Source organism: Bombina bombina, chromosome 7, assembly GCF_027579735.1.
Source record: "Bombina bombina isolate aBomBom1 chromosome 7, aBomBom1.pri, whole genome shotgun sequence".
Lineage (NCBI taxonomy): Eukaryota > Metazoa > Chordata > Amphibia > Anura > Bombinatoridae > Bombina > Bombina bombina.
Genome location: NC_069505.1, coordinates 459,137,491 through 459,162,973, shown reverse-complemented (window position 1 = coordinate 459,162,973; position 25,483 = coordinate 459,137,491). Strand labels below are relative to the sequence as shown.

Below are 25,483 nucleotides of genomic sequence, written 5' to 3'. Positions count from 1 at the left end.
TGGTCTTAGATGAATGCGCGCAAAAGGAACTATGTCCATTGCCGCTACCATCAAACCTATCACTTCCATGCACTGCGCTATGGAAGGAAGAGGAACGGAATGAAGTATCCGACAAGAGTCTAGAAGTTTTGTTTTTCTGGCCTCTGTCAGAAAAATCCTCATTTCTAAGGAGTCTATTATTGTTCCCAAGAAGGGAACCCTTGTTGACGGAGATAGAGAACTCTTTTCCACGTTCACTTTCCATCCATGAGATCTGAGAAAGGCCAGGACGATGTCCGTGTGAGCCTTTGCTTGAGGAAGGGACGACGCTTGAATCAGAATGTCGTCCAAGTAAGGTACTACAGCAATGCCCCTTGGTCTTAGCACAGATAGAAGGGACCCTAGTACCTTTGTGAAAATCCTTGGAGCAGTGGCTAATCCGAAAGGAAGCGCCACGAACTGGTAATGCTTGTCCAGGAATGCGAACCTTAGGAACCGATGATGTTCCTTGTGGATAGGAATATGTAGATACGCATCCTTTAAATCCACCGTGGTCATGAATTGACCTTCCTGGATGGAAGGAAGAATTGTTCGAATGGTTTCCATTTTGAACGATGGAACCTTGAGAAACTTGTTTAAGATCTTGAGATCTAAGATTGGTCTGAACGTTCCCTCTTTTTTGGGAACTATGAACAGATTGGAGTAGAACCCCATCCCTTGTTCTCCTAATGGAACAGGATGAATCACTCCCATTTTTAACAGGTCTTCTACACAACGTAAGAATGCCTGTCTTTTTATGTGGTCTGAAGACAACTGAGACCTGTGGAACCTCCCCCTTGGGGGAAGCCCCTTGAATTCCAGAAGATAACCTTGGGAGACTATTTCTAGCGCCCAAGGATCCAGAACATCTCTTGCCCAAGCCTGAGCGAAGAGAGAGAGTCTGCCCCCCACCAGATCCGGTCCCGGATCGGGGGCCAACATTTCATGCTGTCTTGGTAGCAGTGGCAGGTTTCTTGGCCTGCTTTCCCTTGTTCCAGCCTTGCATTGGTCTCCAAGCTGGCTTGGCTTGAGAAGTATTACCCTCTTGCTTAGAGGACGTAGCACTTTGGGCTGGTCCGTTTCTACGAAAGGGACGAAAATTAGGTTTATTTTTGGCCTTGAAAGGCCGATCCTGAGGAAGGGCGTGGCCCTTACCCCCAGTGATATCAGAGATAATCTCTTTCAAGTCAGGGCCAAACAGCGTTTTCCCCTTGAAAGGAATGTTAAGTAGCTTGTTCTTGGAAGACGCATCAGCTGACCAAGATTTCAACCAAAGCGCTCTGCGCGCCACAATAGCAAACCCAGAATTCTTAGCCGCTAACCTAGCCAATTGCAAAGTGGCGTCTAGGGTGAAAGAATTAGCCAATTTGAGAGCATTGATTCTGTCCATAATCTCCTCATAAGGAGGAGAACCACTATCGACCGCCTTTACCAGCTCATCGAACCAGAAACACGCGGCTGTAGCGACAGGGACAATGCATGAAATTGGTTGTAGAAGGTAACCCTGCTGAACAAACATCTTTTTAAGTAAACCTTCTAATTTTTTATCCATAGGATCTTTGAAAGCACAACTATCTTCTATGGGTATAGTGGTGCGTTTGTTTAAAGTGGAAACCGCTCCCTCGACCTTGGGGACTGTCTGCCATAAGTCCTTTCTGGGGTCGACCATAGGAAACAATTTTTTAAATATGGGGGGAGGGACGAAAGGAATACCGGGCCTTTCCCATTCTTTATTTACAATGTCCGCCACCCGCTTGGGTATAGGAAAAGCTTCTGGGAGCCCCGGGACCTCTAGGAACTTGTCCATTTTACATAGTTTCTCTGGGATGACCAACTTGTCACAATCATCCAGAGTGGATAATACCTCCTTAAGCAGAATGCGGAGATGTTCCAACTTAAATTTAAACGTAATCACATCAGGTTCAGCTTGTTGAGAAATGTTCCCTGAATCAGTAATTTCTCCCTCAGACAAAACCTCCCTGGCCCCATCAGACTGGTTTAGGGGCCCTTCAGAACCATTATTATCAGCGTCGTCATGCTCTTCAGTATCTAAAACAGAGCAGTCGCGCTTACGCTGATAAGTGTGCATTTTGGCTAAAATGTTTTTGACAGAATTATCCATTACAGCCGTTAATTGTTGCATAGTAAGGAGTATTGGCGCGCTAGATGTACTAGGGGCCTCCTGAGTGGGCAAGACTCGTGTAGACGAAGGAGGGAATGATGCAGTACCATGCTTACTCCCCTCACTTGAGGAATCATCTTGGGCATCATTGTCATTGTCACATAAATCACATTTATTTAAATGAGAAGGAACTCTGGCTTCCCCACATTCAGAACACAGTCTATCTGGTAGTTCAGACATGTTAAACAGGCATAAACTTGATAACAAAGTACAAAAAACGTTTTAAAATAAAACCGTTACTGTCACTTTAAATTTTAAACTGAACACACTTTATTACTGCAATTGCGAAAAAATATGAAGGAATTGTTCAAAATTCACCAAAATTTCACCAAAAGCCTTAAAAGTATTGCACACCAAATTTGGAAGCTTTAACCCTTAAAATAACGGAACCGGAGCCGTTTTTAACTTTAACCCCTTTACAGTCCCTGGTATCTGCTTTGCTGAGACCCAACCAAGCCCAAAGGGGAATACGATACCAAATGACGCCTTCAGAAAGTCTTTTCTATGTATCAGAGCTCCTCACACATGCGACTGCATGTCATGCCTCTCAAAAACAAGTGCGCAACACCGGCGCGAAAATGAGGCTCTGCCTATGATTTGGGAAAGCCCCTAAGAATAAGGTGTCTAAAACAGTGCCTGCCGATATAATCTTATCAAAATACCCAGATTAAATGATTCCTCAAGGCTAAATATGTGTTAATAATGAATCGATTTAGCCCAGAAAAAGTCTACAGTCTTAATAAGCCCTTGTGAAGCCCTTATTTACTATCTTAATAAACATGGCTTACCGGATCCCATAGGGAAAATGACAGCTTCCAGCATTACATCGTCTTGTTAGAATGTGTCATACCTCAAGCAGCAAGAGACTGCTCACTGTTCCCCCAACTGAAGTTAATTCCTCTCAACAGTCCTGTGTGGAACAGCCATGGATTTTAGTAACGGTTGCTAAAATCATTTTCCTCATACAAACAGAAATCTTCATCTCTTTTCTGTTTCTGAGTAAATAGTACATACCAGCACTATTTTAAAATAACAAACTCTTGATTGAATAATAAAAACTACAGTTAAACACTAAAAAACTCTAAGCCATCTCCGTGGAGATGTTGCCTGTACAACGGCAAAGAGAATGACTGGGGTAGGCGGAGCCTAGGAGGGATCATGTGACCAGCTTTGCTGGGCTCTTTGCCATTTCCTGTTGGGGAAGAGAATATCCCACAAGTAAGGATGACGCCGTGGACCGGACACACCTATGTTGGAGAAAAGTGTGTTTTTTTCAATTGTTTCCTCATATTTTATAAAAAATTTTTATAGTAAATTATAAGATATGATGAAAATAATGGTATCTTTAGAAAGTCCATTTAATGGCGAGAAAAACTGTATATAATATGTGTGGGTACAGTAAATGAGTAAGAGGAAAATTACAGCTAAACACAAACACTGCAGAAATGTAAAAATAGCCATTGTCATTAAGGGTAAGAAAATTGAAAAATGGTCCGGTCATTAAGGGGTTAAAGGCATTATAAAAACACATTGGCACTTAATAAGGGAAGATTATATTCTGGGTAAAAATATTATGGAACAACCAAAATGTGTTTTTAGAAGAGCAACAAATCTAAAAACTATACTAGCTCCCAGTGAACTAAAAAAAAAAAAAAAAAAAATTATAAAAATCAAAAAGATCTGACAGGTAAAAATATTAGTGGCTTTTTTCCATGCTATACCTGTAAAGCCTGTACACATAGTAAAAAGTTAAAAAATATACAAATAAACAACTCAGACAAATTAATTAATATTAAATATGTAATAAGGTGCACCCATAAAAATGTAATCTATATTCTCAAATGTTCCTGTGATCTCTTCTATTTTGGAGAGACCAAAAGAATGGTCAGAGATAGAATAAGAGAACACCTCTGCCAGATAGAACGAGGCTCTGAGGATGCACATTTATACAATGTTCATAAAGGAAATTACTAAAGATCTTGTATAATAAGTTTTAATGAATGTTTATTCTACATAAAGCTGCCCTATGTAAATTTCCACCTTAAAAAATCTTGTTAATACACCATGGACAAAGATGGACAATACAAAAATTCCATCTTAAGTGAATGCAATTAATGAGAGACCAATCAGAAATGACTGATACCTTTAAATATAACAATACAACAGTCACCAGGATCTTGATAAAGCTTTCTTGAGCGAAACGCATCGACCTTGTGACTGCTGACGCTAATTTGTGTGAAATAATACACAAAGAGACTTTTGAAACCAAGTCTTTATTACTGCATCAACCCGGGTTGTCTATTTTACACTTATCGGAACCTACTTCATTCCTGCGTGCGCTTAGCACTAAGTGCAGGATTTGTCTGCAGGATTTTCTATTTGTCATCTAAAAGAAGCTAATTACCTTCTAATACCTCCAGCCAATCCCATCCAAAAGACCAAGTTGTGACGTCAGACGCCAAGACACATGCGGCGCTGCTCAGTCACCAGGTGAGACGGATGCTGTGAACGGGTCTAAAGCAAATCAGGTAATCAATCCTATTTGGAATACATATGTATGGTAACCTGTTTTACCCGGAGGTAATATTGATCTAAGAAATAACCATCTCTATCTATATAATTGGCTAATACGCTCACAACTTTTGAACTGTCCATTGTTAATTTGAACATAAGCTGGGTATACGGATACCATATTGAACTACCTTATACGTTCAAAGAAACGGACACTTGTGCATAAATTTATGTATGGGGCAGATTATTTAAATGCTATCCAAACTGTCACAAATACAATTGTTGGCTCATATATATGTTTTTATTTTGAATATAATTTTATGTGATTGATTTTTTTTGCATATTGGGGAGATGTCCCTTTAATCTGATGTTTTAATTTCTACATTGTTTTATATTGGCTTCATAATTTTATAAAATATATTTTCCTACCAAAAGTGGCTTTATTCTGTTCCTCCTTATAGTTTATCAATATTTTAGATAATATTATATATACAATAAGACGGACACTATTTTTGATATATGTGAAATAATCTTCACCTTTCACATTCTTATTTTATAAGATCCTAACATTATATTGTACTACACTAAAATTTCACACGGCCAGAAAATTCTTTTGTAATACACCTACAAATATACATTCAGCTAATTGTAGCGCACCTATCACTCCTAACAATTAAAATTAGGTATCAGAGGAGGTGACCCAGTAGGCCTCTTGTTAATAAAGGAGATTAAGTGGACAGATCTTATATATTTTAAATACATACACCCCAAGGGTATGAATGAAAGTAACAACTATTGGGTGTTTCTTTGAAATAATCTTATTCTTTCAATTCTATCCAAGATTATTGGAATTTGACATGGTCATACTTCTAACACTAAGTATAATTTATATATACTTTATTTCCCCCATTTAACCTCATTTTCATACCAATAAATTCTTACACCCCATAAATGAAATAGTAATTGAGCACGGGTTTGATATAAGTATTGGAGTGTTAAACAAAACACAGCCCGCTACCAAAAACTTTTACTTTTTTCCTATTCATTTCTATGGTGTTGGTAGGCACTTTTTTTTTAAATTTATTTGGTACAAAATAGACCTGAATGAGAACTTTATCTGCACGTTTATGTAACATAGAAACCTATGGAAAATGTAGGCACTCTTGATTGGCCGCCATGATGTATGACATGGCGGACCTGTTTGCGAATCGTCACTTTCCTTTGTGAAATCCCCTTTTATTGCGTGGGTATTTGCAGCGGTGATAAATTGGAATTCAGCTACTTGTTTCCGATTGCTTGTCATTTTATTAAAAATTCCCCAGCCTGCTCAGAATGGTTTTATGAGATTTGTGTTTGAAAAAGGCCTTTGTACTGGCTGAAATGCGTCACCATTTGTTAATTTTTGCCTCTTTCTTCAATTTTGGATTCACTGGAGGTCTTTAAAGGGTGCCTCCACCAGATGCTAACGTTTAAAGATATGGGCCATTAAAGGCAGGGGGGGGGGGATTCATTTTTTGGACTCCACCATTATTAATTCTGTTTATTGTTTCTATTTGTCGTGTTTGCCACCTGTAGGGTTATAGTGATTCATAGCTCGTTGTGGGTCTTATCAATTCTCTTTAAAAAGAGCTGATGACTTTGTTTGACAGATTTTAATCTACTAAAGTAAACGTTATGTTTTAAGAGAAGTATAAGTGCACCCACAACCTCTATTTGTTTTCTTCTCTCTTTATTTGTAACTGCTCCATCATCCCCACACCCACATCATACCCTAACCCTGCAACTGCCCTGTTATCCCCATACTCACATCAAACCCCTGACCCTGCAACTGCTTAGTTATCCTTGTAACAACACTATACCTGATTATGCAACTGCTCTGTTATCCCCGTACTTACTGCTCTGTAAGCCCTGTACAAACATCAGACCCCTGACCCAGCAATTGCTCTGTCAGCCTCAGAGCCACATACAAAGTAAATAATTGCAATTGCTCTGTCAGTCCCATATCTACATCAGACCCTTAACCTTGCAACTGCTCAATGTTCCCCCTGTAAAATTATGATTAAAACAGATTTCAAAAAGTTCCTACCAAATCTGGTATCTGCCAGAGTACAGACATGCAATTTACAGAACCTCAGGAATATGTATAAGTGGACTCCATAGTGCTAGTTACGGAGGTCCATGAAAGAGATATCTGCTCTCTTCTGTGGATCAAAAATAGCATCAGGTTTAAGGGGGGGGATCTGGGTTTCTGTCCATCCTCCTTAATGGGGAATAAAATCTTTTTGGCGAGTGCTATTAGGGTGAGCCAAGATAAATATTCCACAGCAGATCAATTTACTAAACAAGAGAAAATATTAACCATTTTATTACTGACCTTGGGAAATTGGAAAACTGCTCACGTACGGCTCCTCTCTATGCTCAATCTGTGTAACAAGTAAAGGTTTCTCAGGGACATATCCTGTAAAGACATAAATCACGATCTGTGTAACAAGTAAAGGTCTCTCAGGGACATATCCTGTAGGGACATTAATCCCAATCTGTGTAACAAGTAAAGGTCTCTCAGGGACATATCCTGTAAAGACATAAATCACAATCTGTGTAACAAGTAAAGGTCTCTCAGGGACATATCCTGTAGGGACATTAATCCCAATCTGTGTAACAAGTAAAGGTCTCTCAGGGACATATTCTGTTGGGACATAAATCCCAATCTGTGTAACAAGTAAAGGTCTCTCAGGGACATTTCCTGTAGGGAAATAAATCACAATCTGTGTAACAAGAAAAGGTTTCTCAGAGAGATATTCTGTAGGGACATAAATCACAATCTGTATAACAAGTAAAGGTCTCTCAGGGACATATCCTGTAGGGACATAAATCACAATCTGTGTAACAAGTAAAGGTTTCTCAGGGACATATCCTGTAGGGACATAAATCACAATCTGTGTAACAAGTAAAGGTCTCTCAGGGACATATCCTGTAGGGACATAAATCACACTCTGTGTAACAAGTAAAGGTCTCTCAGTGACATATCCTGTAGGGACATAAATCACACTCTGTGTAACAAGTAAAGGTCTCTCAGTGACATATCCTGTAGGGACATAAATCACACTCTGTGTAACAAGTAAAGGTCTCTCAGGGACATATCCTGTAGGGACATTAGGGTGAGCCAAGATAAATATTCCACAGCAGATCAATTTACTAAACAAGAGAAAATATTAACTATTTTATTACTGACCTTGGGAAATTGGAAAACTGCTCACGTACGGCTCATCTCTATGCTCAATCTGTGTAACAAGTAAAGGTTTCTCAGGGACATATCCTGTAAAGACATAAATCACAATCTGTGTAACAAGTAAAGGTTTCTCAGGGACATAAACAGATTGTGATTTATGTCCCTACAGGATATGTCCCTGAGAAACCTTTACTTGTTACACAGATTATGATTTATGTCACTACAGGATAACAAGTAAAGGTCTCTTGGGGACATATCCTGTAGGGACATAAAACACAATCTGTGTAACAAGTAAAGATCTCTGAGGGACATATCCTGTAGGGACATAAATCACAATCTGTGTAACAAGTAAAGGTCTCTCAGGGACATAAATCACAATCTGTGTAACAAGTAAAGGTTTCTCAGGGACATAAATCACAATCTGTGTAACAAGTAAAGGTTTCTCAGGGACATATCCTGTAGGGACATAAATCACAATCTGTGTAACAAGTAAAGGTTTCTCAGGGACATATCCTGCAGGGACATAAATCACAATCTGTGTAACAAGTAAAGGTCTCTCAGGGACATATCCTGTAGGGACATAAATCACAATCTGTGTAACAAGTAAAGGTTTCTCAGGGACATATCCTGTAGGGACATAAATCTCAATCTGTGTAACAAGTAAATGTCTCTCAGGGACATATCCTGTAGGGACATAAATCACAATCTGTGTAACAAGTAAAGGTCTCTCAGGGACATATCCTGTAGGGACATAAATCTCAATCTGTGTAACAAGTAAATGTCTCTCAGGGACATATCCTGTAGGGACATAAATCACAATCTGTGTAACAAGTAAAGGTCTCTCATGGACATATCCTGTAGGGACATAAATCACAATCTGTGTAACAAGTAAAGGTTTCTCAGGGACATATCCTGTAGGGACATAAATCTCAATCTGTGTAACAAGTAAAGGTCTCTCAGGGACATAAATCACAATCTGTGTAACAAGTAAAGGTTTCTCAGGGACATATCCTGTAGGGACATAAATCACAATCTGTGTAACAAGTAAAGGTTTCTCAGGGACATATCCTGTAGGGACATAAATCACAATCTGTGTAACAAGTAAAGGTCTCTCAGGGACATATCCTGTAAGGACATAAATCACAATCTATGTAACAAGTTAAGGTTTCTCAGGGACATATCCTGTAGGGACATAAATCACAATCTCTGTAACAAGTAAAGGTCTCTCAGGGACATATCCTGTAGGGACATAAATCACAATCTCTGTAACAAGTAAAGGTCTCTCAGGGACATATCCTGTAGGGACATAAATCACAATCTGTGTAACAAGTAAAGGTCTCTCAGGAAAATATCCTGTAGGGACATAAATCACAATCTGTAACAAGTAAAAGTCTCTCAGGGACATATCCTGTAGGGACATAAATCACAATCTGTGTAACAAGTAAAGGTATCTCAGGAACATATCCTGTAGGGACATAAATCAATCTGTGTAACAAGTAAAGGTCTCTCAGGGACATATCCTGTAGGGCAGAGCTTTCCAAACTTTTCATGTTGGTGACACACTTTTTAAACCTACATAATTTCACGACACGGTGGTTCAGTTGTACTAGCAAACAGGAGGTTAAACTAACTTGTTTTAAGAGATACGGACACATACATAAGTGATATAATAACAAAATGCATTTACAAGTAACAGTATGTAATTATGTGCAAGAATTAAAAAAATGTTTAATACCACCAATAGCTACTTACTATTTTAATGGGATGTATGAGGTTGATGGGATGAACACAGTTTCTGAATATTTGGTGGAATATTAGATAAAGACACTGGCATTTCATCATCAAGCATTTTTAAGCTTCCACTTCCTATCCATATATCAAGAGCAGGAGCAGCAATGCACTACTGGGAGCTAGCTGCAGAAAATAAACACTTTTACTTCTGACTTCAGCTCAGCGTTTAAGCTGCCAACCTCAGAGCTCTGCGAGTTGCACTGACTACTGCCCGCACTGCAAACACACTGCTATCCCACACACTGACTACACATGCAGTCATGAGCTGATTGAGGAGACTACACGTGCAGTCACGAGCCAATGTGCCGCCAAAGCCGCCAATGGGAATAGTTTCAGTTCCCACTGAGCTGCGCCAATAGGTTAAGATGATCTGTGACCCACTAGGTATCAATCACGAGTCAACCATGTGATATGCGTAGCAAGCAGGCAGAAAGTCGGAAACAAAAAAAAAAATTAAATTAAAAAAAATTTGTGCTGAAGCAGGGACACACCTACACACTGCTGCCGACACACTAGTGTGTCACGACACACAGTTTGGAAAGCACTGCTGTAGGGACATAAATCACAATCTGTATAACAAGTAAAGGTCTCTCAGGGACATATCCTGTAGGGACATAAATCACAATCTGTGTAACAAGTAAAGGTCTCTCAGGGACATAAATCACAATCTGTGTAACAAGTAAAGGTCTCTCAGGGACATATCCTGTAGCGACATAAATCACAATCTGTGTAACAAGTAAAGGTCTCTCAGGAACATATCCTGTAGGGACATAAATCACAATCTGTGTAACAAGTAAAGGTCTCTCAGGGACATATCCTGTAGGGACATAAATCACAATCTGTATAACAAGTAAAGTTCTCTCAGGGACATATCCTGTAGGGACATAAATCACAATCTGTGTAACAAGTAAAGGTCTCTCAGGGACATAAATCACAATCTGTGTAACAAGTAAAGGTCTCTCAGGGACATATCCTGTAGGGACATAAATCACAATCTGTATAACAAGTAAAGGTCTCTCAGGGACATATCCTGTAGGGACATAAATCACAATCTGTGTAACAAGTAAAGGTCTCTCAGGGACATAAATCACAATCTGTGTAACAAGTAAAGGTCTCTCAGGGACATATCCTGTAGCGACATAAATCAGAATCTGTGTAACAAATAAAGGTCTCTCAGGGACATATCCTGTAGGGACATAAATCACAATCTGTGTAACAAGTAAAGGTCTCTCAGGGACATATCCTGTAGGGACATAAATCACAATCTGTATAACAAGTAAAGGTCTCTCAGGGACATATACTGTAGGGACATAAATCACAATCTGTGTAACAAGTAAATGTCTCTCAGGGACATAAATCACAATCTGTGTAACAAGTAAAGGTCTCTCAGGGACATATCCTGTAGGGACATAAATCACAATCTGTATAACAAGTAAAGGTCTCTCAGGGACATATCCTGTAGGGACATAAATCACAATCTGTGTAACAAGTAAAGGTCTCTAAGGGACATATCCTGTAGGGACATAAATCACAATCTGTGTAACAAGTAAAGGTCTCTCAGGGACATAAATCACAATCTGTGTAACAAGTAAAGGTCTCTCAGGGACATATCCTGTAGGGACATAAATTACAATCTGTGTAACAAGTAAAGGTTTCTCAGGGACATATCCTGTAGGGACATAAATCACAATCTGTGTAACAAGTAAAGGTCTCTCAGGGACATATCCTGTAGGGACATAAATCACAATCTGTGTAACAAGTAAAGGTCTCTCAGGGACATATCCTGTAGGGACATAAATCACAATCTGTGTAACAAGTAAAGGTCTCTCAGGGACATATCCTGTAGGGACATAAATCACAATCTGTGTAACAAGTAAAGGTCTCTCAGGGACATATCCTGTAGGGACATAAATCACAATCTGTATAACAAGTAAAGGTCTCTCAGGGACATATCCTGTAGGGACATAAATCAGAATCTGTGTAACAAGTAAAGGTCTCTTAGGGACATAAATCACAGGTGAGAAGGAAACCACAATACGGCATAAAACATACTTAGCTGGTTACTTGATATCATTTATATTTCACTACAAATTATTACTATAGTAATTGCTTTTATCTTTAACTTGTGTGAATATAACAGATTACAATTTTAATGCAGATGCCATTGCAATAATATAGTACAGTGTAATTATTCTAATAGCTGAAACGTCGGTCTATAAAGTACAAATTCTAAGATTTATACAGCCCATATTTTTATGGTAAAAACATTCTCCCAAGACCTATTTTAGGGACAGTTTTCAAATTTAGCATTATTTAACACTCCCGCACAAGCGTTAACTGTATAGGCAGGATTTCAAGTTGAAAGTTATCGCTTGCGCGCTAACCAGACAAGCGTAAAAAGCCAAACTTAAAATATTGCACACACAATAACATATTCCTCCCATAGAAGTCAAAGAAGCAAAAAAAGATGAAAAAACCTCTACTCGCGCGCAAACACGATTGCATATTCTCAAGTGCGCCAACCAGACATGAAAATATTAATATTTCACATTCCAATGCTCTTTACATATAATATGTTATATATTATATAATATATACACACACACACACAGTGTATACATACACACACACATATATATGCATGAGTATATATAGGTATAGATATATACACACACACATATATATATATATATATATATATACAGTCGTGCTCATAAGTTTACATATCCTGGCAGAATTTATGATTTCTTGGCCATTTTTCAGAGAATATGAATGATAACACAAACTTTTCTTTCACTCATGGTTAGTGTTTGGCTGAAGCCATTTATTATCAATCAACTGTGTTTACTATTTCTTTCATGTAATTAGCAAGAGTCCATGAGCTAGTGACGTATGGGATATACATTCCTACCAGGAGGGGCAAAGTTTCCCAAACCTCAAAATGCCTATAAATACACCCCTCACCACACCCACAATTCAGTTTTACAAATTTTGCCTCCTGTGGAGGTGGTGAAGTAAGTTTGTGCTAGATTCTACGTTGATATGCGCTTCGCAGCAGGCTGGAGCCCGGTTTTCCTCTCAGTGTGCAGTGAATGTCAGAGGGATGTGAAGAGAGTATTGCCTATTTGAATTCAATGGTCTTCTACGGGATCTATTTCATAGGTTCTCTGTTATCGGTCGTAGAGATTCATCTCTTACCTCCCTTTCAGATCAACGATATACTCTTATGTACCATTACCTCTACTGATTCTCGTTTCAGTACTGGTTTGGCTATCTACTATATGTAGATGAGTGTCCTGGGGTAAGTAAGTCTTATTTTTTGTGACACTCTAAGCTATGGTTGGGCACTTTATTTATAAAGTTCTAAATATATGTCTTTAAACTAATATTTGCCATGATTCAGGATGATCAATATTCCTTATTTCAGACAGTCAGTTTCATTATTTGGGATAATGCATATGAATAATCATTTTTTTTCTTACCTTAAAAATTGTTTCAAATTGACTTTTTTCCCTGTGGGCTGTTAGGCTCGCGGGGGCTGAAAATGCTTCAATTTATTGCGTCATTCTTGGCGCAGACCTTTTTGGCGCAAAAAATTCTGTTTGTCATTTCCGGCGTCAAACTTGATGCCGGAAGTTGTTCGTGTTTGCGTCATTTTTTGACGTTTTGCGCCAAAAATGTCGGCGTCACCGGATGTGGCGTCATTCTTGGCGCCAAAAATTTTTTTAGGTGCCAATAATGTGGGCGTCTTTTTTGGCACTAAAAAATGTGGGCGTCATTCTTGTCTCCACCTTTTTTTCAGTCTCATTTTTCATTGCTTCTGGTTGCTAGAGGCTTGTTCATTGGCATTTTTTTCCCATTCCTGAAACTGTCATTTAAGGAATTTGATAATTTTGCTTTATATGTTGTTTTTTCTTTTACATATTGCAAGATGTCTCACATTGACCCTGGATCAGAATCTACTTCTGGAAAGACGCTGCCTGATGCTGGTTCTACCAAAGTTAAGTGCATTTGCTGTAAATTTTGTGATGTAGTTTGTGATGAATGTCATGATAAGTTTGCTAATGCAGATAGTATTTCCATTAGTAATATACCATTACCTGTTGCTGTTCCTTTAACATCTAATACTCAGGATGTTCCTGTTAATATAAAAGAATTTGTTTCTAAATCTATTAGGAAGGCTATGTCTGTTATTCCTCCTTCCAGTAAACGTAAAAGGTCTTTTAAAACTTCTCATTTTTCAGATGAATTTTTAAATGACCGTCATCATTCTGATTTGTCTGTTTCTGATGAGTATATTTCTGGTTCAGAGGATTCTGTCTCAGATATTGACACTGATAAATCTTCATATTTATTTAAAATGGAATTTATTCGCTCTTTACTAAAAGAAGTTTTAATCGCATTAGAGATGGAGGATTCTAGTCCTCTTGATACTAAATCTACTAAGCGTTTAAATTCGGTTTTTAAACCTCCTATAGTTATTCCAGAAGTTTTTCCTGTCCCTGATGCTATTTCTGAAGTAATTTCTAGGGAATGGAATAATCTGGGTACTTCATTTACTCCTTCTCAAAGGTTTAAGAAATTGTATCCTGTGCCATTTGACAGATTAGAGTTTTGGGACAAAATCCCTAAAGTTGATGGGGCTATCTCTACTCTTGCTAAACGTACTACTATTCCTACAGCAGATAGTACTTCCTTTAAGGATCCTTTAGATAGGAAGATTGAATCCTTTCTAAGGAAAGCTTATTTATGTTCAGGTAATCTTCTTAGGCCTGCTATTTCTTTGGCTGATGTTGCTGCAGCTTCCACTTTCTGGTTGGAGGCTTTAGCACAACAAGTATCAGACCATAATGCTCATAGCATTGTTAAACTTCTTCAACATGCTAATAACTTTATTTGTGATGCCATTATTGATATCATTAGAGTTGATGTCAGGTATATGTCTTTAGCTATTTTAGCTAGAAGAGCTTTATGGCTTAAAACTTGGAATGCAGATATGTCTTCTAAGTCAACTTTGCTTTCTCTTTCTTTCCAAGGTAATAAATTATTTGGTTCCCAGTTGGATTCAATTATTTCAACTGTTACCGGGGGGAAAGGAACTTTTTTGCCTCAGGACAAAAAAAATCTAAAAGGTAAATATAGGGCTGCTAATCGTTTTCGTTCCTTTAGACAAAAAAAACGGAACAGACGCCTGACCCTTCACCTAAAGGAACGGTTTCTGTTTGGAAACCTTCTCCAATCTGGAATAAATCCAAGCCTTTTAGAAAGTCAAAACCAGCTCCAAAGTCCACATGAAGGTGCGGCCCTCATTCCAGCACAGCTGGTAGGGGGCAGGTTACGATTTTTCAAAGACATTTGGATCAATTCGATTCACAGTCTTTGGATTCAGAGCATTGTTTCTCAAGGGTACAGAATAGGTTTCAAGGTAAGGCCGCCTGCGAAGAGATTTTTTCTCTCTCGCATTCCAATAAATCCAGTGAAGGCTCAGGCATTTCTGAAATGTGTTTCAGATCTCGAGTTGGCTGGAGTAATTGTGCCAGTTCCAGTTCTGGAACAGGGTCTGGGGTTTTACTCAAATCTATTCATTGTACCAAAGAAGGATAATTCCTTCAGACCAGTTCTGGATTTAAATATATTGAATCGTTATGTAAGGATGCCAACATTCAAAATGGTAACTATAAGGACTATACTGCCTTTTGTTCAGCAAGGGCATTATATGTCCACAATAGATTTACAGGATGCATATCTTCATATTCCGATTCATCCAGATCACTTTCAGTTTCTGAGATTCTCTTTTCTAGACAAGCATTACCAGTTTGTGGCCCTTCCGTTTGGCCTAGCAACAGCTCCAAGGATCTTTTCAAAGGTTCTTGGTGCCCTTCTCTCTGTAATCAGAGAACAGGGTATTGCGGTATTTCCTTATTTGGACGATATCTTGGTACTTGCTCAGTCTTCACATTCTGCAGAATCTCATACGAATCAACTTGTGTCGTTTCTTCAAAGACATGGTTGGAGGATCAATTTACCAAAGAGTTCGTTGATTCCTCAGACAAAGGTAACCTTTTTGGGTTTTCAAATAGATTCAGTGTCCATGACCTTGTCTCTAACAGAAAAGAGACGTCTGAAATTGGTTTCAGCCTGTCGAAACCTTCAGTCTCAATCATTCCCTTCGGTAGCTTTATGCATGGAAATTCTAGGTCTCATGACTGCTGCATCGGACGCGATCCCCTTTGCTCGTTTTCACATGCGACCTCTTCAGCTTTGTATGCTGAACCACTGGTGCAGGGATTTTACAAAGATATCACAATTAATATCCTTAAATCCCAATGTACGACACTCTCTGACGTGGTGGATAGATCACCATCGTTTAGTTCAAGGGGGCTTATTTTGTTTGTCCAACCTGGACTGTGATCTCAACAGATGCGAGTCTATCAGGTTGGGGAGCTGTATGGGGATCTCTGACAGCATAGGGGGTTTGGGAATCTCAGGAGGCGAGATTACCAATCAACATTTTGGAACTCCGTGCGATTTTCAGAGCTCTTCAGTTCTGGCCTCTTCTGAAGAGAGAATAGTTTATTTGTTTTCAGACAGACAATGTCACAACCGTGGCATATGTCAATCATCAGGGTGGGACTCACAGTCCTCAGGCTATGAAAGAAGTATCTCGGATACTTGTATGGGCGGAATCCAGCTCCTGTCTAATCTCTGCGGTTCACATCCCAGGTGTAGACAATTGGGAAGCGGATTATCTCAGTCGCCAGACGTTACATCCGGGCGCATGGTCCCTTCACCCAGAGGTATTTATTCAGATTATTCAAATCTGGGGACTTCCAGAAATAGATCTGATGGCCTCTCATCTAAACAAGAAACGTCTCAGGTATCTGTCCAGATCCAGGGATCCTCAGGCGGAGGCAGTGGACGCGTTGGAATTATCATCCTGCCTATATCTTTCCGCCTCTAGTTCTTCTTCCAAAAGTGATTTCCAAAATTCTTATGGAACGTTAGTTTGTACTGCTGGTGGCTCCAGCATGGCCTCACAGGTTTTGGTATGCGGATCTCATTCGGATGGCCAGTTGTCAACCTTGGACTCTTCCGTTAAGACCAGACCTTCTATCTCAAGGCCCTTTTTTCCATCAGGATCTCAAATCATTAAATTTGAAGGTATGGAAATTGAACGCTTGATTCTTAGTCATAGAGGTTTCTCTGACTCAGTAATTAATACTATGTTACAGGCTCGTAAATCTGTGTCTAGGAGGATTTATTATCGAGTCTGGAAGACTTACATTTCTTGGTGTTCTTCTCATAAATTCTCTTGGCATTCTTTTAGAATTCCTAGAATTTTACAGTTTCTTCAGGATGGTTTGGATAAAGGTTTGTCTGCAAATTCCTTGAAAGGACAAAACTCTGCTCTTTCTGTTCTTTTTCACAGAAAGATTGCTAATCTTCCTGATATTCATCGTTTTGTACAGGCTTTGGTTCGTATTAAACCTGTCATTAAATCAATCTCTCCTCCTTGGAGTCTTAATTTGGTTCTGAGGGCTTTACAAGCCCCTCCGTTTGAACCTATGCATTCTGTGGACATTAAATTACTTTCTTGGAAAGTCCTGTTCCTTTTGGCCATCTCTTCTGCTAGAAGAGTTTCTGAGTTATCTGCTCTTTCTTGTGAATCTCCTTTTCTGATTTTTCATCAGGATAAGGCAGTATTGCGGACTTCATTTAAATTTTTACCTAAGGTTGTGAATTCTAACAACATTAGTAGAGAAATTGTTGTTCCTTCATTGTGTCCTAATCCTAAGAATTCAAAGGAGAGATCTTTACATTCTTTGGATGTAGTAAGAGCTTTGAAATATTATGTTGAAGCTACTAAAGATTTTAGAAAGACTTCTAGTCTATTTGTTATCTTTTCTGGGTCCAGAAAAGGTCAGAAGGCCTCCGCCTTTTCTTTGGCGTCGTGGTTAAAGTCTTTGATTCATCATGCTTATGTGGAGTCGGGTAAATCCCCGCCTCAAAGAATTACAGCTCATTCTACTAGGTCAGTTTCTACTTCCTGGGCGTTTAGGAATGAAGCTTCTGTTGATCAGATTTGCAAAGCAGCAACTTGGTCTTCTTTGCATACTTTTACTAAATTCTACCATTTTGATGTTTTCTTCTTCTGAAGCAGTTTTTGGTAGAAAAGTACTTCAGGCAGCTGTTTCAGTTTGATTCTTCTGCTTATAATTTCAGTTTTTTTCATTATTAAGATTAAAACTTTTGTTTTGGGTTGTGGATTATTATTTTTCAGCGGAATTGGCTGTCTTTATTTTATCCCTCCCTCTCTAGTGACTCTTGCATGGAAGTTCCACATCTTGGGTATTTATTATCCCATACGTCACTAGCTCATGGACTCTTGCTAATTACATGAAAAAAAACATAATTTATGTAAGAACTTACCTGATAAATTCATTTCTTTCATATTAGCAAGAGTCCATGAGACCCACCCTTTTTGTGGTGGTTATGATTTTTTTTGTATAAAGCACAATTATTCCAATTCCTTATTTTTGATGCTTTCGCTCTTTTCTTATCACCCCACTTCTTGGCTATTCGTTAAACTGAATTGTGGGTGTGCTGAGGGGTGTATTTATAGGCATTTTGAGGTTTGGGAAACTTTGCCCCTCCTGGTAGGAATGTATATCCCATACGTCACTAGCTCATGGACTCTTGCTAATATGAAAGAAATGAATTTATCAGGTAAGTTCTTACATAAATTATGTTTTTTAAATCATAATGACAACAGAAACTACCCAGATCAAAAGTTTACATACCCTGGTGATTTTGGCCTGATAACATGCACACAAGTTGATACAAAGGGGTTTGAATGGCTATTAAAGGTAACCATCCTCACCTGTGATCTGTCTTCTTGTAATTAGTGTGTGTGTATAAAAGGTCAATGAGTTTCTGGCCTCCTGACAGACCCTTGCATCTTTCATCCAGTGCTGCACTGACGTTTCTGCATTCCGAGTCATGGTGAAAGCAAAAGAATTGTTAAAGGATCTGCAGGAAAAGGTAGTTGAAATGTATAAAACAGGAAAGGGATATTAAAAGATATCCAAGGAATTGAAAATGCAAATTGGCATTGTTCAAACTCTAATCAAGAAGTGGAAAATGAGGGGTTCTGTTGAAAACAAACCACGGTCAGGTAGACCAACTAAAATTTCAGCCACAACTGCCAGGAAAATTGTTCAGGATGCAAAGACAAACCCACAAATAACTGCAGGTGAAATAGAGGACTCTCTGAAAACATGTGGTGTGGCTGTTTCAAGATGCACAATAAGGAGGCACTTGAAGAAAGATGGGCTGCATGGTCGAGTCGCCAGAAGAAAGCCATTACTACATAAATGCCACAAAGTATTCCGCTTACAATACGCCAAACAGCACAGAGACAAGCCTCAAACCTTCTGGCACAAAGTGATTTGAAATGATGAGACCAAAATTTAGCCTTTTGGCCACAACCATAAAAGCTACATTTGGAGAGGAGTCAACAAGGCCTATGATGAAAGCTACACCATTCCTACTGTGAAATAAGGAGGTGGATCACTGATGTTTTGGGGATGTGTGAGCTACAAAGGCACAGGAAATTTGGTCAGAATTGATGGCAAGATGAATGTAGCATGTTATCAAACAGAACCCCTCATTTTCCACTTCTTGATTAGTTTGAACACTGCTGATTTGCATTCTCAATTCATTGGATATCTTTTTATATCCCTTTCCTGTTTTATACAGTACAACTTCCTTTTCCCGCAGATCCTTTGACAATTCTTTTGCTTTCCCCATGACTCAGAATCCAGAACCGTCAATGCAGCACTGGATGAAAGATGAAAGGGTCTGTCAGGAGTCCAGAAACTCATTGACCTTTAATACACACACACTAATTACAATCAACTCAAAATTTTAAGTCGTAAGCTACTAGCCAGGGCAAAAAGTTACTTGCCTCTTCTAATCCTACCCACACCACACCCACTACTTCACCCCCTCTGCATATGTTTAGCCATTGTGATACATTTTGTAATATTGTTTTTATTTTATACCATAACAAATTAAATAATGCTACATACAGTAATAAATTAATAAAAACAAGTGCATAGTAGTTACAAACATCAACAAGAGGTTCTGGGAAAGACGACAGCTGGATTGAAAAAGGAAGTTGTTGAACTGAGAGAGTGCAGAGAGTGCTGACAGTCATGGAAGGTCATAGCAGACCTGGAGGTTTTATTTTTAAAAATTATCTCTCCCTTCTCGCCGTTTCTTTTTCTCCTCTCTTCAATCTCTTTTTTACCCTCTTCCTTCTTTCTCCGGCCATATCTTCTCTTTACACTCATATCTTGTCATTCTTTTTTTCTCCATTCTCTCTTAACTCTACCTTCTGCTCCACTTTCACTTTTCCTCTGCAATCTCTCTCTCTGCCCTGTTTACCCTCTCAGAAGTAACAGTCTAAGCATTAATGAGGTAGCTACAGCCCTAGAGGAATAACATATTCTTGTACTTTCAGGACTATAAAATATCCTTTTATATAATAGTTTTATCACAAAAAAAATATGTTTCTCAGTGCTTTAATAGGAATGTACATTCTGCAAATACAATGTGCCAACTTGCTACCAGACCTCAGACTCAACATTTACTCTCCACCATTCTATTTCCACTCGCCAATGGCTAGTGAAAATTTTGAGTGTGAATATCTATTTATAAATACATAGCACATATTTTGCAGAACATTGGAATGTGAAATATTTACATTAAATACACAATATAACACTTTATTAAATATGAATATTGCATAAATATGCTTTTACATATTTTCATATAATACCGTAAAGGGCAATAATATATATGCGGAGAGGTAGCGGCGGAACCCAACTACAAAAGTGTATACATGATAGCACTCTTCAACATAAATACCACTATAAAGGAGAATCAATTTGTTTCCTGATCGGAAACAGAGGATATAATGAGATGCGTGTGCATTAGAGATGTAACATATTGAGTCCCTTTATTGATGGGAGCACTTGAAAGCTAAAAACAAAACTTTATTAGTTAATATTAAAATTGGGAAAGGATACAATAAAAACATGAGTGAGAAACAAGATGAATAGCAGCAGAATATACACAAGTACAAGACTAGTATACTTGTAATAATATTAATGGGTAAGTTGTATTTGGTAATACACTTGCGCATTTATAGTAACCTCTGCATTAATGGCTGGTATACGAAAAGTGTAACCTGACAATCAAAATAGATGTGGGTAAGACGTGTTTAGCACTGCAAGGACATTGTGTAGAGTGGATCCCTCTCTTAGTTTACATATAGCCCCAGTGCAATATCAAAAGGCAATTTCTATTAAATCTTTACCAGTGGGTGAAATTTTTTCGAATTAGAAGAACCAGACAAACCATCAGATAATTAAACAAGACTTATACTGACATATAATCCTCAAATCTATCAAGTATTGAATATCCTCAACAAACATTGGAAAGTATTAATGTAAATAAGTCATCTTCCCCCCCCCATATAATATATCCTCTGTGTATAGTGCTGCAGGGGGTGCTGGTCTCTATGGCTATCACTTGCAGCTTACAGTGACATGAGACCCTGCATTGTAAATAAGTCATCTGTCCCCATATAATATATCCTCTGTATATAGTGCTGCAGGGAGTGCTGGTCTCTATGGCTATCACTTGCAGCTTACAGTGACATGAGACCCTGCATTGTAAATAAGACATCTGCCCCCCCCCCCATATAATATATCCTCTGTGTACAGTGCTGCAGGGGGTGCTGGTCTCTATGGCTATCACTTGTAGCTTACAGTGACACGAGACCCTGCATTGTAAATAAATCATCTGCCCCCCATATAATATATCCTCTGTGTATAGTGCCGCAGGGGGTGCTGGTCTCTATGGCTATCACTTGCAGATTACAGTGACATGAGACCCTGCAGTGTAAATAAGTCATCTGCCCCCATAAAATATATCCTCTGTGTATAGTGCTGCAGGGGGTGCTGGTCTCTATGGCTATCACTTGCAGATTACAGTGACATGAGACCCTGCAGTGTAAATAAGTCATCTGCCCCCATATAATATATCCTCTGTGTATAGTGCTGCAGGGGGTGCTGGTCTCTATGGCTATCACTTGCAGCTTACAGTGACATGAGACCCTGCATTGTAAATAAGTAATCTGTCCCCATATAATATATCGTCTGTGTATAGTGCTGCAGGGGGTGCTGGTCTCTATGGCTATCACTTGCAGCTTACAGTGACATGAGACCCTGCAGTGTAAATAAGTAATCTGCCCCCATATAATATATCCTCTGTGTATAGTGCTGCAGGGGGTGCTGGTCTCTATGGCTATCACTTGCAGCTTACAGTGACACGAGACCCTGCATTGTAAATAAATCATCTGCCCCCCATATAATATATAACAAGTGACAGTGGGTGGTACACTAAGCGCCTGCCTCAAGGACCCTGGCTCTGGATATTGGCTCCTAGTAGCCAATAGAATAAATGAGTAGAAAAGGGTTGGGACCAAAGCGCCTGAAAGGCCGGGTCTGGACAGAGTTTAAACAGATTAACTTAAAAAGTAGAGGTTACACTTTAATTTGTTTACAAGCATGGATCCATGTTACATAACAAGAAACTTAAAATTTTAACAACAATAAAATTCTTAAAAAATAGATAAAAAATCACTGATGATTCTCTTAAGGCAACTGGTACAGACCTGTCTATACTGGTATCCCAGTATCTCTAGGTGTTCTTTGAACAATAGGATAATTACTGAGGATCCTCTTATACAGATTTTATCCGGACTGATTCCCAGTAACTCTAAGTACGGCGGTCACCTTTCTAGGTGTTGGGTGCCTTAATGTCTAGTAATCCCTAAATATGTGAGTGGCGTATGTGTGCAAGATTGTGCTAGAGGATATCAAATCCTTCTATGTTGGAATAATGATGATACACTTGTGATGATAAAATGTGTGATAAAAAATATGTGATCAAAAAATTAAAGTGGTGGTGTAAATATAACAGTGATGGGTGCTAAACCTTGAATAAAATATTGATGCAGGTAATAAACATTTCAAAACATAGTGATGACATATACATAAAGCAAATCACGATAAATAAATAAACAAAAATAGTCCTCCAAATGATAATATTAAGTCCAAATTGAAGTGTTCACTCCAAAAAGTGCTGATAATAAACCACAAACTGAAAAACCAAAACTGAAAACTGAAAAATCAAAACTCAAAAAATCAGTGGCCACTGTTAAATAAAGCAAGTCAATCCTGTGAGGAGATACAAATAATTCTGCAACCTCGGCAGTACTGGATAGTGGTGATATATCAAAGTTTCATCCGGGGTCCGGCTGACCCAAATCACACCTAAAAATAAAACAAACACACAATAGTGCAGAGCGTAATTTCTCAAGTAGATTTGAAAGGAGGAAGACTCACCAGTCGACGCGTTTCGGTCTGTGCTAGACCTTTATCAAGACTGGATTGTGTGGGTTTTGGTGATCTTTTATACCTGTATTCTGAATGCATACCGGAAGTGCTTGCTTAGTACTTCCTGTTTCATTAAGATGATTAAAATGATTAAAATATTCGTTTTTTTAAATATCATTCGCCTTTATTTTAATACTCTGATATGCCTTTATGGCAATCAATTCTAATTCTTTACATTGTGTATTTATGGTCTACTCCGGTGTTCATCCGGATTTTTCATATTTAACAACTTCCGGTTTGCATGAAGAGTTGTTATATCTGACAACTTCCGGTTTGCATTCAGGGTTTGTTTTGCTTATTATCGGCATATAAGTACTGCCGAAAACGAATTCAATACATTTAAATTAGACCAATAGTTCAGACTCATGTTTTAATTATTCTGTTGCACATGATCGCTTATCCGTTCTCTATACGGTTAATCTCTATATGGTTCCTCCTCTAGAAGAAGTGGCAGTTTTTAATAGTGGCCAATTGTTTACTTATCTATTAGAACTTGTTATTCATTTAAGCCTTATCTGCCTATAGTAGTATCACTTTGTCTATTGTATACAAAAATGTGTGAGAAGGGGTGTGTGCAGATATCCTATTCCTATTGGTTGGATTCAGAGGGTCTGTTACGGGGCTCTATTCCTATTGGTCAGAGTTTTTTTCTCTTTGGGGGCGTGTTTCTGAATGCTATGTTTGAGATAGATAGCATGCGATGTGTTACAAAGAATTATTCTTATTGGCACGCAATGTTATTATTACTAATCGGCTTGATTCATTTATAGTAAACATTCAACCATATTCCCCCATTTTAAAGGGATGTGGGATAAATCTTCATCCAATTTTATCTTTATATAGTGTCTTTGATTCTTATTTGACTCGTAATACAGGGATAATAATAATAATATTCCCTTTTAGTTATAAACTGTTCATGTTTCATACATGTATCAATAATCAAAATACCGTCTGCTTCTAGATACATTTAAGGGGAGAGCGGAGTGAGCTAGTTTACAATTCAATAATAACTTCCTTGTTACTATATGGATTCATCTTTGAGACCCGTTTTCTATCAACCTATATCTTTTATTGAAAGATTTTTGTATTTGCGAGCAATCTCTTATGTTATACATGACTATTGTTGCTAAATTGAGTAACTAACATCTAGGATTCCCTTTTTGGTATTTTAAAATGCAGTAAGCGATATTTCAGGTATCACTGCTAGGGGCATCTTTATCTGTTATATCACTGGTAGGGGGATTTCTAAGGGGGAGTCTTTTAAGGTGGAATTTGTATCCAATACATATGTGTGTGTCATCTCTATAAAGAAGAGACCATTTTATCTACAACCCAATGGGTTGGATGAGTATTAGGTTAAGCCTGTTTCTTTTATGGCTATATTTATTAATCATTAGAAGTCGTTGAACATACACCCAGGCTGTGTTTTACCGGGTGAATGATAACTTTCTTTTATTTAAAGTGATACCTGACTGGTGTCTGGTATTGGTTTATACTGTTTTTTGGAGAAAGAAGGAGTTGAGTATATATTTCTATTGCTATATGGTTTTCTTCAGACAATTTACTGGCTTATATTTTGTTCTGATGTGCGAGCATATTTTGCTGAACCTAATCTATATTCTCAGATTCCACTGTTTTCTATAGATAAGTTCAATTAAATAATTTTCTTTAACATAGAAGAGCTTAGAGGTAGAAAGGGGGGGTTGTCCCAATGAGGTTCATAAGTTTGTATCTATTTTATTTTCCTTATGGACTACTCCAGGAGGCTAGGCTAGATGTCTATATATGTATATATGTATGTAAATTACTCCAAAAAACTGGGAGAGAATTGGGAGAGATAGGTATTCTTTATGTGAACTAAAATAGAGAGAGATAGATATTTTGTTTCAACTAAAATAGAGAGAGATATATATTTGGTTTTAACTGGAGAGATAGATCTGACAATTTTTTCTTTTTCCATAGAGTTCGGATCTTACTTTTAACTAGAGGGATAGGTATGACAATTTTTTCTCTTTCTTCATAAAGTATGAATCTTGCTTTTCTTGGAGGTACATATTATTTGTAGCATACCCCAATGTGCCCTTTGTCTATATTATATAGTTGTATTTGTAAATTTGATTAGCATTTCAGTAGATGGGAAAGGTCTTCTTTATTATTGAGGCCCTTTGGATGTAAGCAATCCATTAGAAATATCCATTTTGATTCATTAGTTAGTAGTAGTTT

At 38.2% G+C, this 25,483-nt stretch overlaps 1 protein-coding gene across 3 annotated transcripts in view; it reads right to left on the bottom strand.

Annotated features, from left to right (window-relative positions):
- Positions 1-25,483, bottom strand: part of LOC128666721 (gastrula zinc finger protein XlCGF8.2DB) — a 113,863-nt gene that overhangs the window by 59,465 nt on the left and 28,915 nt on the right. The window contains exons 4-5 of one of the 3 annotated variants that reach the window (XM_053721466.1): positions 7,944-8,027; positions 7,086-7,169 (exon numbers count right to left, since the gene is read on the bottom strand). The exons of 1 other annotated variant lie outside the window; for it this stretch is intronic. In XM_053721466.1, coding sequence (XP_053577441.1) covers positions 7,086-7,169; positions 7,944-8,027 — 168 coding nt within the window. The remainder of the gene's footprint in view (positions 1-7,085; positions 7,170-7,943; positions 8,028-25,483) is intronic. One more of the 3 variants, XM_053721467.1, reaches the window with a different exon arrangement.